We start from the raw sequence: 15,311 nt of genomic DNA on the forward strand, positions 1-15,311 counted from the left end.
GCTGATCGACATCACCCTAGAAGTGATGAGGGGAAGAGTGCCATCTACTGTACCCACCCAGAGAGAGCTAATGTAATTGTGCTCTCTCGGCGCTCTGGCAGCTGATGGCAAGCTGCATGACTGGGATTTAAACCAGCGATCTACCGATCATGTTGATAGGGCTTTAGCCCGCTGAACCACTAAAACACGAATGTGAAAGAAGAAAATTAACAAGTGTACTGCTGATTAACAGCAGGGTTGGAAAACTGAATATAGTGCATTTTGCCGCCTCCGCAGTGTTCTGTAATGTAAAATTAAATTAAGCTGTAAACATGTTTTTTTTATCTGCAAATTGCAGCAACAACAGATCAAGATTAAGATGCTGTCCATGTTTTAGGCTCATTCTGAACAAGCTAAGCTAATAAAACAAAACAAAAAAGTGATTTAGTGGTTAGCACTTTCACCTCCCAGTACTGGGGTCTTGGGTTCAAGTCCCTGTCTGGGTGGGTTTCCTTCCATAAAAAAAATCTGGAGATTGGATAAATTAGATTTTCTTAATTGCCCTGGTGTGTGTTGGTGGGTGGGCATAAATATTTATGTATGTATGACTGAATGCCCAGATATGGATTGGCGCTCTGTGCTGGGTCAGCTCCTCAGTGCATGATGCAGTCCTCCAGGTGGACAGTGGTTTCTGGTTAAGAGAGTATGCTGTATGTGACTGGCTGCCAATTTACCCTGTTTTGTGTGTGAATGAGTGCTGAGTGTAAATGCTTGTGTGTAAAATGTGATCGTAAAGTGTCCTTGGGTTTCTAGAAAGGCACAATATAAATGTAACTTCATTCTAGTGAGTTTTTAAAATCGCACCCTTGGAAGGCGTTTTCGAAAAGCTCAGTTTTTGTTAATCTGAAACACTGTTTTTGTGTAGACAGCAGGTTAAATTGCAGCCTTTTTTAAAAATGAAATTTAATAATATAAGATTTGTGAGGGCAGGGCGTTTTGTATGGTTAAAAATACCAAGATAATATCGAGTTTAGCGAATTATCGCTCTGTTTTTGTTTTGCAGTAGTGTATTTATTCTCAAATTCACAGTATTAAGGGCAATCAAACAAATGTCGTTTATTGCAATTATCTATAATGAATATATATAAAAGTAGTTATTGTGACAGGTCTGTTTAGGTGTGTTTGTTTTCAGTATCAATCACATTTAATGATTTAGGTAAAGCTTTTCAGTATATATTTGTTTCAGGTGTTGAATGACTGCTTGTGGCTAGGTCTGTCCCGATAATTACATTATTACCTTATGAATTTTTGCTCACCTCATTAAAAGTCTTTATAGGAAAGTCAGACAAAAACCCCAACAGTTTGTAATGTTTGTCTCACAAATGCACAAAAATGTGATCTTTCGTGTTATTATGGCTACTGCTTCTGCACAGATCTCCACAGCTGCCCCACCAGCATGCTGACTCTCCTCCACTCTTTGCACAAGCAGCAAGCTGATTGGCTCTTTTTGTTGAAGGGTTGGACTTTATCCATTAAACAGGCACCATGTTTAACATTATGTAAAATCCCATTCACACAGCCTTTGTCCTCTGCCTGGACATTTCCTATTGTTTTACTTAGTGAGTCATGCCCACTATATGTCGTTCACTGCGTTGTCTGTTCTAATTTGCACAATACCAAGATAAATGTTTTTTTAAATACTGTTCTTAGGTGCCTAAAACTTGTGCACATTGCTGTATATTAAATGTATTAAATCATATTAACACAGTTTTGTCGCAAAAGTTGGACAAAATCAGCTTTTATATTTTAGGTCCTTTAGAAATTTCATAATCACAGCTCCACACAGGTTGTCATTCATCATCCTCTCCTGCATACCACACACGACTTTATTTATCTATATTTCTTTTCCTTAATTCCTTCATTCTCTCTCTTTTGGTTCTGGTAGATCACAGCTGGGCTGGATTCGGTGGGAAGGATCCAGATGCGGACGAGGCGAACCCTTCGAGGCCATTTAGCCAAAATCTACGCCATGCACTGGGCCACAGATTCCAGGTCAGTGGAGAACGAGAGGGTGAATAGAGAGAGGGAGAGATGGAGGGATGAACGGAAGGTTTGGAGGATGTGGAGTGGGAGGATGGGTGGGTTCCCTCAGAGAAACCCTGCAGGTCTGTCAGTGTACACTCAATGAATAATACAGCAGCCCGCTCACAACTCAATGGTGTCCTGAGATTATGCCGGCTGCCTCCTGCTCCCCATCTCTCTCTCTCTCTCTCTTTCTCTCTGTTTATTCCCTCTCTCTTTTTTATTCCCTCTTTCACTCTTTTTCTCTGTAAAACATAATCAATTTCTCTTTATTTTCCTTCAGTTTCTCTCCCTGCTTCCTATTTCTGCTTCTCTATCCGTTCGGGAAGGGTGGAGGACTATCAATTGTTGGTCTGAATGAGTCTCTTCATAGTCAGCTTCATCAGTGGGATCATCAGTAGGAGGGAAAATTATTTAAATGTCAGCTAAACATGCGTTCTGCTCAATGGGTGCTGTTGTTAAATTAGCATTTAGCATTTAGGCGTATGCCTGGTGTGGTTTGGCTTGCTTGGTGTTATCCCCAAAGCATTTACAGGGAATCTGCGGATCTTTAAAAAGTCTAAAAAGGTCTTAATTTATTTATGTATTATTTATTATTGTATTGTGTGTCTTTTTCATTTATGTAGGATATTTAAACATAGTGTAAATTTCTAATTGAATTGTTTTTTCTAAATATTCCTATTAATTGTCTCTTTATTGTTCTGTGTAACTGAATTATAGTAAGTATAGTAATAGTGAAATTAAAAAAAGATTCAGCTGCTTAGAAAAGGTTAATGGGTTATTTAAAACATGTTTATAAAGAAATCTCACCAGCTTTATTCTTGCCAGTTTCAGTCTCTTTTAGAATGAGCCGTTTAAGGGCTCTGTCACTTTTATGCAAATAAGTTGTTGCTGGCCAAGCTCCATGTTTAGGCTGAGCGTTAAACACACGTTAGTTTCAGCTTACGCTAAATGGCAAAACTTTGATAGAAGCACAAAACTCTACAAATTATTTAAAAGTACTTGCATCTTTCTCATCTGTTGAACTGCCATGGACAGTAGGTGCAGATCCCTCCCTCAGACGAAGTCTGCTGGCTAATTACGCTGTGTGCTGTCTGAGGTGTTGAAAGTGTTTATAGGGGCAGGAGAGACTCAAGTACAAATACCAAAAGCATGCAAAATGAATTGACTGTTTTTGTTCCAAATAGAAGTGGAACAGCTTTAGAAAAAGCTCTAATTTTGGTTTTTCTGTGCTTTTTTAAATCTGTAGGCTACTAGTCAGTGCCTCACAAGATGGCAAACTCATCATTTGGGACAGCTACACAACGAACAAGGTGAGAATAAAGACCTAAATGACTCTTAAAACGACCCAGTGACAATCTCAGTGTTCACCCATCTTATTAATGGACACACTGTCCCCATGATTTCTCATCTGAGTGGCTTTACTGCTACTTAGTACCTGACTGGTAGATTTCATACATACATCCATATTAAAGAACAGTGGAGCATCACTATGTATTTCCACAGTTTTTAAGCTTCTGTTTTACTGTAAAACACTATAATACTTAAAAATTCTGCTTTAAAGTTACTTTAAATAAATACCCATCCCACAGAATACCCATGCCACTGAGTTTTATGCCTTTCTGTTGTATTCAGATCCATGCCATCCCTTTGCGCTCATCCTGGGTGATGACCTGTGCCTATGCTCCTTCTGGAAACTATGTGGCCTGTGGAGGCCTGGATAACATCTGCTCCATCTACAGCCTTAAAACCCGCGAGGGCAACGTCAGGGTCACCAGAGAACTGCCCGGACACACAGGTAAAACACACACATACATACACAGAGCTTTTACTGATTTAATTTTGAGCTAGAAAAATGCTCAGTCACATTTTCTGGAGTTTGAATAGATAACGGTGAGCAAACGCTGACCTGCAGTTGCTGAAATATATCATCCTGACATCTTTTTCTTCCAATAAGGTTATTTGTCATGCTGTCGCTTCTTGGATGATAGCCAGATAGTCACCAGCTCTGGAGACACCACATGGTGAGTGCAGAATTCAGAGTGGCATTACTGGCTGTCTGCCCTGCTGTATTTTCTGACCTAATTATTGTAGCTTTTGTGTAAAATAAGGGAATTTGTCTAATTTATCAGCATAAAATACCTGAAATCTTGCTAGTTTTAAGCCTGTTTTAAGCCTGGCTAGTTCACCTCATAGAGGCTGACGATTAATTTAAGTCTGTATCTTGATGAAATAGTCAGAACAGGCTCTGATTGGCTGCTGCTTTCTACCCTTTTGCACCTCCCTAAGCCCCGCCTTCATTCATTTATCAGTTTCTTTGATTTTACCAAATTGAAAACCTCTGGAATATAATCAAGAGGAAGATGGATGATCACAAACCACCAAACTGAACTGCTTGAATTTTTGCACCAGGAGTAAAGCAGCATAAAGTTATCCAAAAGCAGTGTGTAAGACTGGTGGAGGAGAACATGATGCCAAGATGCATGAAAACTCTGTTTAAAAAACAGGGTTATTCCATCAAATATTGATTTCTAAACTCCAGTGTCTGAGGAGAGCTCTGTGTTGTCTCTGAGTTTACATCAGCTCAGTACTTTATATCAACACATGGGCTTCTTAACAATATTTAGAATCATTGTTTCCAGTTTGCACTTGACTCGTGAACCGATTCACTCAATGAGAGTGGACTCTTCACTCCTGCTAACTTCCTTAAAGCGTCCAACACCACACAAATCCCAAAGTATTCAGCGGATTTTAAAGTTTAAAGTTCTCCTGGCTTTTAAATGCCTTATTTTCCAGTTTCCTCTTTCTTTGACTCCAAATGGGGCATTCGTGGGGGTGGGACTGATGCCACATGATGATTTTTGACACTTGAAATTTATTTTTTTTTTTTTTACCCAGATGTTTTCTGGTTAGGAGAAGCTCTTCTCTTAGACAGCTCAGAAAGTTAACTATTAAAGAAATGTGATTGACGTATTATATTCTTAATTTAAAATGAAGAATAAAAGTTATCACATTTGTTCAACTTTTATTAGTATTAGTATGTAAAAAAAACAAAACATTTTTTTAGTTCCATGTTAAATTTTCTTTTATTCCTTTAATTTCTTATGTTTTAGGTTTTTGCCATGATATTGTTAGCGTATCTATATTGAGGTATTTAGGCAGATATTGTATTAAAAAAACAGAATTGTGATATTGTGACAACACAAGTTGACAATATTTGCCAATATGAGCTAAATATTGATTTCACAAAGCTGTTGAGCACCACAGCAGTTTATCATTTTGGCTGTAGTTAAATATCTTCCCCCTTCTGTTTCCATTTTAAATTATGAATGTCGTTCACATGAATCATGTAGGTTTGATGGGGTTTTAATTGTGGTAATTGGATTTAGGGAGGAGAACTGGCAATTCAAAAGGAGCATCCCTCCCCTCAACACAGCAGCAACTAATGCACAACTTTAATGTTTTTTTTCCCCTCATTATTTAAAAATGTTCTTCATTGTAGAGTAAAACTAAAATCATTCAAACTAATAAAGAAAATATATGGATTTTTTTAGTAAACAAAAAGTGTTAAACAAACCAGAACATGTTTTATATTTTACATTCTTCAAAGTAGCTCCTCTTGCTTAGATAGAGACAGTTTTGCTTATTTCTGCTGGATTTTCTCAGTCAGTTTTTTGAGGTAGAGTCACCTGGAATTTTAGACTTTCAGTTAACAGCTGTGCTGAACTCGTCAAGAGTTAATTACTTAAATTTCTTGTCTCTTAATAAAGTGTTTGAGAGCATCAGTTAAAGTAAAGTAGTGAAGAGGTAGAGTTACAGGTATACAGTGAATAGTGAATATTTGAGTAATGTTCTAATTAGGGCTGCAACGATTAGTCGATATAATCGACAGTGTCGATTATTTAAATTTGTCGACTACAAATTTCATTGTCGACTAATCGTTAATTTGTTACAGTACTGCATTAAACAAATTGATTGGGACAGAAGTGCAAAGGGAGCTGGGTAAAAGGCTCACTTCAAAAGTGCCCCCCAAACACTACAGATTACATTTTTAACCAAATGCCTCTTAAATCTCATGTTTAGCTGTTTCTATCATTTTTAGAGATGGAGGACATGCCAGAAATAATCGTGGGCTAATCAACTAATCGAAAAAATAATCGTCGGATTAGTCGACTACCAAAGTAATCATTAGTTGCAGCCCTAGTTCTAATACATATTGTGAGATGCAAGAACTACTCTACTAATTAAAGGAAAAAATGACTTCAAGAAAATAAAAATAAAAAATAAGGTCTGTCAGTATGAAAAGAAGAATTTTATAACTTTAAAAGATTGTCCTCAAGTGCAGACACCTCAAAGACCTTCAAAAACATTGTACTGATAAAACTGGCTCTCATCAGGAGTCCAGCTCCAGAGTTACCAGCTTCAGAAACCACAAGTTAACTGCTTTCTAGGTATGAGCATTTAAGTGCTTAAGAATATTTTGGTTTGTTATAACTGTAGTAAACTGTAGTAAAAGTTACTTATTCCTTAGGTGTGGAGTGATGGTTATTAGTAGGTGGTGTTTGGTCACATTTTTCACACTCACAGGTTGTTGTTTGTGTTTCTCAGTGCTCTCTGGGATATAGAGACGGGTCAGCAGGCTACCATCTTCTCAGGGCACAGTGGAGACGTGATGAGTCTGTCCCTCAGCCCGGACACCAGGACCTTCGTATCCGGGGCCTGCGATGCCACCTCCAAACTGTGGGACATCCGAGACGGCATGTGCAGACAGTCCTTCACCGGCCATGTCTCCGACATCAACGCCGTCTGCGTGAGTGCATCCTTTCTCCTTCTTTCCTTCCTCCCTCCCTTCCTTCTATCTGACCTGCCCTTCTTTCTGCTTTCAATCCAGATATTTTCATGCCTTCTTCACTTTCTTCCTGTATTTCTCTCTAATTTCCTTTCTTTCTGTTTTGGTATTTTTTTTACTTTGTGCTTTTTTCCTTCTTTCATTCCTTCTTGCTTTGCTTTCTTCCTTCTGTTTATCTTTCTTCATTTCAACCATAAATTTATCTTCCTTATTTCATTTCATCCACCCATCTATCCTTTTTTCCATACCTGTTTCTTCTTTCTTTTAATTCATTTTTCAATCTGTGCTCCTTCTTTCTTTTAATCCATCCATCATTCCATCTTCTCTCTTTTTCAGCTATTATGAAATGTCCTTCATCTTCCTTCTTTTTTCTCATCCATCACCCACCCATCCATCCTTTTTTTGTCCATCTTTCTTGCCTTTCATCAATACATCCATACTTCTTTCCATCCATCTTTCCATTTTTCTTTATTTTCATCCATCTTCCATCTTTTCTTTAATTCATCCACGATCTGTCCATCCATCCATCTTTCTTTTCTTTCATCCATCACCCATCTTCCTTCATTAATTCCATCATGACTTGCTTTCTTTCTTTCTTTCTTTTTACCTTCTTTATTTCATTCATCCATTTATCTTCCTGTTTCCTTACATCCATCTTCTTTCTTTCCTTCAATAAGTACGTTTCTTTTTTTCATCCACTGTCCATCTTTCTTCTGTCTTTTCATCCACCCATCCATTTACCTTCCTTTTTTCTTTTTTTCCAACTTCCTTCTTTCCTTCAATCTATCTTTCTTCCATTTAAACATCATGCTTTCCATCCATGTTCCTTCTTTTTAATCCATCTTCAATCTCCATCTTCATTTCTTTTTTTCATAAAACAATTTATCTTCTGTCTTTTCACTCACCCATCCATTTGTTTCTTTTCCTTTAATCCATCCATCCATTATTCCATCTTTCTTTTTCATTCATCCTTCTTGGCTTCCATCCATTCTTCTTGCAGTCCAGCTTCTTTCTTTTCATCCATCCATACATTTATCTTTCTTCTTCCTTTCATCTATCTTTCATTATTTCCTTTAATCCACCCATCCATCCATCTTTCAATCTTCTTTTTTCTTTTCATCAATTACCATCTTCCTTCTGTCTGTCCATCCATCCATCCATCTTCCTTTTTTACTTTCATCCATCACCCATCCATCCAGCTTCCGTCTTTATTTTCTTCCTTCCATTTCTTTCATTTCATTCATCGATTTATCATCCTATTTCCTTTCAACCATCTCCCTTCTTTCCTTGAATCCACCCACCCATCCTTTCTTACTTTCATCCATCCTCCTTTCTTTCCATCCAGCTTCTTTCTTTATCTTTCACGTCCATCTTCCTTCTGTCTTTTCATCCATCCATATTCTAATTTTTTTATCCATTACCTACGTCTTTCATTTCTTCCTTCCAATTCTTTTATTTCATCCACCCCTATATCATTTTAACCATCCTTCTTTTCCTTTAGTCCATTTCCATACATCTTTCTTTCTTACATCAGTCCTTCTTTACATACATCTTATTTCTTTCTTTTAATCCATCCATCTTCCTTCTTGCCTTTCATTCATCCATTCATCTATCTTGGTCTTTTGGTTACAGTTCATCTGGCATTGGTGTTTAGCCATTTTTAGTGTTAAAATGGTAATTATAAAAAAAAAAAAAAGTAAAAGGAAATCGTGAACAGTTGGCAACTGTTCACGATTTCCTTTTACTTTTTTTTTTATAATTACCATTTTAACACTAAAAATATATATATATTTTTTATCCAGTTCTTCCCCAATGGAAACGCGTTCACGACCGGGTCTGATGACGCTACGTGCCGTTTGTTTGACCTGCGCGCCGATCAGGAGCTGATGATGTATTCCCATGACAACATCATCTGTGGAATCACCTCTGTGGCCTTCTCCAAGAGCGGCCGCCTACTGCTGGCCGGCTACGACGACTTCAACTGCAACGTGTGGGACACACTGAAGGGGGAACGAGCAGGTATGTGCTTTTTATTTTATTTATCTATCTATTAATAGTATTTTTTTAGCCCTCGGTTAGTTTTTGATTACTCTAGAAATGCTTGAGTTGTAGAGGTTCCTAATGGAGCCCTGTGATAATTCAGTTAAAGTATTTATCTCATCATTAGAAAAGATTATATTGTAAAGTCTGTCAAATTTACCTACTCATTTCTCCCAAACCAAGCTCATTGTGTCAGCCTGCCTTCATTGAGTTTATACGGCAGCCTAAAAAGACCAGAACGTAACCCAGTTTGTACAGTTTAAGATCTCGGGTTGCCATATAACACGCATTAAAACACACGATTTTGGATTTCTCAGGCGGGATAAATGGTTACATAATTCTCTACAGTACGGTGTCCTCGTTTAAAACACCTAATCACATAATTTAAAGGATTTATCCTCAGTAAAAGAGTTTATACTGTAAAAACTCCATATCCAAACCATGGTTCCCTTTTTTTATCTGTAGAAATGCAAAGGCAAAAATGTCTGTAGTTTGTACAATATAGTTTGTACAATTTAAAATGCAATAAAACACACGATTTTGGATTTCTCAGTTAGGATAAATGGTTTTATAAACCTCTACAATACTGTGTCCTCATTTAAAACGCCTATTCACATCATTTCAAGGATTTATCTCCTCAGTAAAAGAGTTTATACTGTAAAAACTGCAGATCCAAACCATGGTTCCCTCTCTTTTATCTGTAGAAATTAAGGCAAAAAAGTCTGCAGTTACCCTTAATATAGTTTGTACAGTTTGAGATGGTCAAAAACAGGTGGGCTGTCTTGTAAAACACATTAAAACACATGATTTTGGATTTCAAAGTTCTATAGCACTGTATCCTCGCTTAAAACACCTAACTTCATCATTTAAAGGATTTATCCCATCAGTTAATACTGTAAAAAAAACTCCCATCCCATGCAGCTTCAATATTCTCACCCAGTTCTTACTGCAGATTGTGAGGTGGGGTGGTTGAGAGTGTTAATAGAGCGTCCAATAGCAGCATCTCGCACATTTTCAATCAGGGATGGGTCTGAAGATGCAGCTGTCGTCTGGCTGACCCACATGGAAACAGCAGCTTTAGCCTTTAGCTCAGATTAACATGATTAAGAACTGAGTCTCTTTAGTTTCAGCAATGCAGTAATAAAGTGATTAATAAGATAAAGAGAAAATAAGTGTTTATATGTACTATATATATATATATATATATATATGTATGTATTTCTTTCCAGGTGTCTTGGCCGGGCACGACAACAGGGTCAGCTGTTTAGGCGTGACCAACGACGGCATGGCCGTGGCCACGGGCTCGTGGGACAGCTTCCTCAGGATATGGAACTGACCTGATTGGATGGGACTGCGGAGAGTGACGGCCCACTCTGTCCAATCAGAGTCACTGTAGCGTCCTGCTGCCACAGAGGAACCTCCCCCTTCCCCTTTTCCTTCCACCTTTCCAGGTGACCCGGTTTCTATCATCATCTTCTTCTTCTTCTTCTTCTTCTCTTTTACTAGAGCCCGCCCCCCCCAACACCACCAATCCTCATCCTCCTCCTTCTTCTCATCCTCCTCCTTCTTCTCATCCTCCTCCTTCTTCTCATCCTCCTCTTCCTCCTGTCACCTCGAGTCAGCCGCAGAGAACGAGGCCCAACTATGAGGATAGGAACCCTCTCTCTCTCTCTCACCCTCTCTTTCTCGATTCTATCTTATCTGTCTATCCATCCATCTGTCTGTCTATACGGCCTCATAACCTAAAGAACATGGGGGGATAGACTGTGTTGTGTATATACGATATTTGCTATTCTATGTGCTTGTATGTGAAATGTATGCACTTCTGACAGTGTTTGGATGTTGACGTGTGGATCCTCGTGGTGGGTGTGTCGATCGTCCTTGATCGTACGTGTTTCCTTTCCTCGATTTATGGAATTTTCTTTTTTTCTTTTGTGTATTTTTTTTATTTTTTTATTTTTCTTTCCCCGAGATCACAGTGTAGTAGTCTTGCTGCACATGCCAGGGCACTGCCAACAACAGATTTGTCCAGGGTTTGTCCGTGAATAAACTGACACGATGTTCAACGTAGGATGTGGGTTATCACTGGTTGCAACCTTCACTGGTTGACTGGTTGTGTGGGGACAAACCGTGTTAGACTCGCCACAGTGTTGTTTGTATGGGTGGGGTGTTAATTATTGATTTCACAAATAAGGATTTCTCAGGTGGGATAAATTAGTATATATCTAAAAAGAATAAAAACTAATCTTTGTCTTTGTACTGGAAGTTATTTTCGCAAAAACCTAAAAAAAAAATGTCCTCATATGGGGACATTTAGTTTATTTTAACATTTAAGGAAGGACAAGGACCATATTAGTCCAAAAACAGAATTTAAGCTTTCTACACTAAGCAAATAAACTAATTTCAAGCATAAAATTGGATAAGAATTTTGTCATTTTTACCTGTAGAGATTGGCTGTAGAAACTTTTGTTTGGGATTCCTGCCACCTTGTTTTCAATCGGTTAAGTGTAATGTTAATGTAACATGTAATGTGCCATGTAACAACTGGATGGTATGGGCAGTGTCTCCATATGAGGCCAAAGATCAACATATAAAGAGATTCGTAGTCGTAATGTCCACATATGAGGATGCAGGGTCTCAAGAGGATATACCTACAGTACTGTGACCAAGCTCATTGTCTCGGACTGCCTTCACTGAGTTTATAGTGCATCCTAGAGGACGAGTACAATTGTACAATTTTCCCCTTTCCCCCCTCAATTCCTCGATTTTTGTAAAACCATATTTAAAAAAAAGAACACACGGTTTGGATTTGGATTTCTCTGGTGTGATAAATGGTTATATAAACCTCCTACAGTACTGTGTCTTGGCTTAAAAATGCCTAATCACATATTTTAAAGTATTTATCTCCTCGTTAGAAAAGATTATACTATAAAATCTGTCAAATTCAACTTCTCATTTCTCCCAAAACTAGCTCATTGTCTCAGCCTGCCTTCATTGAGTTTATACGGCAGCCTAAAGAGACCAGAACGTTACCCAGTTTAAGATTTCGGGTTGCCATATAAAACGCATTAAAACACATGATTTTGGATTTCTCAGGCGGGATAAATGGTTATATAATCCTCTACAGTACTGTGTCCTCGTTTAAAACCCCTAATCACATAATTTAAAGGATTTATCCTCAGTAAAAGAGTTACTGTAAAAATACTGTAAAAACTCCAGATCCAAACCATGCTTCCCTTTTTTTTCACCTGTAGAAATAAAGGCAAAAATGTCTGCAGTTGTGTCAAATTTCACAGCAGATTCATTTACTCACTTCGAGGCCAGTGTCCCAGACTGCCTTCATTGAGTTTACAGTGCAGCCTAAAGAGACCAGAACAGGAAAGAGAAGTGGATTTTTTCCCCTCAATACCCTCAAAATAGTTTGTACAGTTTGAGATGGTCAAAAACAGGTGTGCTGACAATTCCTTTGCTCTTAGCTTACGCCCACTGGCTCTCCCATCTGCACTAGTGGGATTTCAACTTCTGGAGTTCAAACAACAACCCTAGTATAATTATATTATAAAAGTTAAAAAGTGTTCTATGTGATCGTTGGAGCTGGAAAAAAAAGGAGGTGGTGGTAATGTTATGCTTGATTGGTTGGTTTATGTATTACGAAATCCTGCTTTGTGAAACCCCCCACCCAAACTCAGTGTTCATTTAGGGCATTAATTAATAGTCCGCCATGGTGCCTCAGTATGTACAGTAGCTGCTGTTGTGCCACCGCACGGTATTGTTTGGACCAAATTGGCTGGACACCAACGTACAGGACCATAAAACCTTATATAAAGATCTCCTCGAATCTTCTACAGCCTGGTTTCTGCCTTCTGTCTTCTGTTAATGTGAAGGAACGTGAGTGTGGAGGTGCTATCGGTTTCTGTCGACTCTGGTCCAGTATTGAAATACAGTACACTCAGCACAGTTTACGCTTAGGATATTCATACGGCGGACTGACCTCATCCATACGAAAACCAGTGGCGAGATTTATACGTATGTATTACACAGCGTTAAGGGGCTTTAAGATGGGCAGAACACACTGTACTTTTACTTTATTTACCACAGATACACAAGCATATAAAGATATACATGCCTGAAGGAGTATTCCAGCATTTTCTGACCTTTTTAGTAAGGTGCACTGAATATTTGGCAACCTAACTGTATTTAAACCTGCGAAAAACAGTGTTGTATGTTCGATATTCAGCCTTTGACCCAATTTCACCAGTTTTTGTTTAGGGTTTCAGCCAAACACTGAAACTGAACACTGCATTCCTACTTTATACACGTCATAAAAACGTGAAAATTGTTCGCATCAGTGTTTAATAACAGAATTAAAAGTATTGAAGTATGTATTTTAAATCTACAAACATTTGCTCAAGTATTACCTGAAGTATAAGCATGAAAAAACAAGTGGTTTGTCCGATATTAACGATATATCATAAATATTGTGATAAATCGCATTAGATTAATATAATAGAAGTCATGAAACTATGAAAATATGAAGAAAAACATATGGAATTATTTGGTAAACTAAAAAAAAGTGTTAAAACAAACCAGAATATATTTAAAGTACTTGCTTAGATGACAGACAGCTTTGCACAGTCAGCTTTATGAGGTAGAGTCACCTGAAATTCAGGCTTTCAGTTAACAGCTGTGCTGAACTCATCAAGAGTTAACTAAATTGAATTTCTTGTCTCTTAATAAAGTGTTTGAGAGCATCAGTTAAAGTAAAGTAGTGAAGAGGTAGAGTTACAGGTATACAGTGAAAAATAGCTCTATTTGAGTAATGAACTTTTTAACTCAAGACAAAGGCGAAGAGCATCAATAATAATCATAATGATGAAAGTGGCACTCATCAGGACCAGCCTCGGAAACTGCAAGTTATCAGCTCCCCAGATAAGAGCACCTAAATGCTTCTTCACAGAGTGTTTTTTGGTTTGTTTAACACTTTTTTTTTTTTTTAAGTTACTACATGATTCCTTATGTGGTCCTTAATAGTCTAGATCACCTTTATATTCATTTACAAGAATTTAAGTATTTAATTTTACTTTTCCGATACATTTTCCTTCATGTCAATGTATTGTATCAGAATTGCACCATTTCCCTGTAAAACTCTAATAGAAATGCTCCTCCTCATTTTTTTTCTACGATGTCTATTAAAAGTCACTAAAAATTCCATATAATTGGTAGTTTTTTGGGCTGAAAATGCTGGATTACTCCTTTTTTACTCCATCACTGAAACACATGCTGGTGTAGATAGATGTATCTGAAGGCGTGGCCACTCTTTCTGAAGGATGAACCAGAACTCTTAGTCTTAAACTTCTTTTCTTTTCTTTCTTTTTTTGTTAGTTTTTTCTTTTTTTATATGAATAAACGTGACCACAAGCTTCACTGTGTGTAATTTTCCACTAATGTGAGACGTGAGTGTTTATAACCGGCGACAGGACTGCTTCCTGTGCTCGAGACGAGCGCAAGCCTTATCTGTCATAGTTCACTTGAAAGTCAGTCAGTCAGTCAGTAATCACCTTGTGCCAGTTCGTGCCAGTTGATATATGAATGAATTAGAGTTATGAAGGCTGTTGTTATGAATTTTACCGAATTAAAAGTCTTAACATGATTTTTTTTTGTTTGTTTCCTCCCTGTCTGTGAATGCTTTACTGCACACTTGAGCTTCAGCCGATTGTTTTTTATTTTATTTTATTTTTTTGTTTCACTTTTGAGATTTTCGCGAGTTGCAACTTCTTCACAATGTAATTTTTTTTAAAGGATAATTGTTTTAGTGCTTTATTGTCTTTTTGAGTGCAGTATTGTGAGTGGATTTATTCTCTGAAATCTGAAATTTTGCCTTTTTTTGTTTACGTTCCCACAATTTTTTGTTTTTATATAAACTGTACTTCAGCTAAGCTCTGTTCTTCTGCCTGTATTTTATACGTATACATTAAAACTACATTCTTTCTTCTTTACTGGATGGACACCGTAAATATGGAGTAAGAGCTGCCGAATTAAGCAGCCAAGAGTGGCTTAAAAAAAAAACGCATTTTCGGTGGATTAAGTAAGAAGTTTGGTATTATGAGGCTGTTCATGCTTCCAAATGGTTTTTTATATCATTTTCACTGACTTTAGGATCTAACAAGCAAAAAACAATGTCTTCAATTACAAATCGTTGTTTGTTTTAAAATTTAAGCGCTATTTTTGACCCAATAACTCCAAAAACAAACCTTTATCTTTTTTCGACACTGAGCAAATAAACATAAGGAGAATAGTTTCAAACCTAAAACTGGATGAGAGTTTTGTATCTGGCCCATGTTTCTGTCTGAACTGGCTGTAG

At 37.5% G+C, this 15,311-nt stretch overlaps 1 protein-coding gene across 2 annotated transcripts in view; it reads left to right on the forward strand.

Moving 5' to 3' along the window:
- gnb4a (guanine nucleotide binding protein (G protein), beta polypeptide 4a) overlaps nucleotides 1–14,946 on the forward strand; it is a 31,243-nt gene extending 16,297 nt beyond the window's left edge. For both annotated transcript variants that reach the window (XM_022678648.2, XM_007232764.4), the window contains exons 4-10: nucleotides 1,925–2,031; nucleotides 3,311–3,374; nucleotides 3,697–3,859; nucleotides 4,019–4,085; nucleotides 6,670–6,871; nucleotides 8,713–8,929; nucleotides 10,180–14,946. In XM_022678648.2, the coding sequence (XP_022534369.1) occupies nucleotides 1,925–2,031; nucleotides 3,311–3,374; nucleotides 3,697–3,859; nucleotides 4,019–4,085; nucleotides 6,670–6,871; nucleotides 8,713–8,929; nucleotides 10,180–10,286 (927 nt within the window). In that variant the 3' untranslated portion in view covers nucleotides 10,287–14,946. The remainder of the gene's footprint in view (nucleotides 1–1,924; nucleotides 2,032–3,310; nucleotides 3,375–3,696; nucleotides 3,860–4,018; nucleotides 4,086–6,669; nucleotides 6,872–8,712; nucleotides 8,930–10,179) is intronic.
- The last annotated feature ends 365 nt before the right edge of the window (nucleotides 14,947–15,311 follow it).

This window comes from Astyanax mexicanus, chromosome 4 (assembly GCF_023375975.1).
Source record: "Astyanax mexicanus isolate ESR-SI-001 chromosome 4, AstMex3_surface, whole genome shotgun sequence".
In the NCBI taxonomy this organism is placed as follows: domain Eukaryota; kingdom Metazoa; phylum Chordata; class Actinopteri; order Characiformes; family Acestrorhamphidae; genus Astyanax; species Astyanax mexicanus.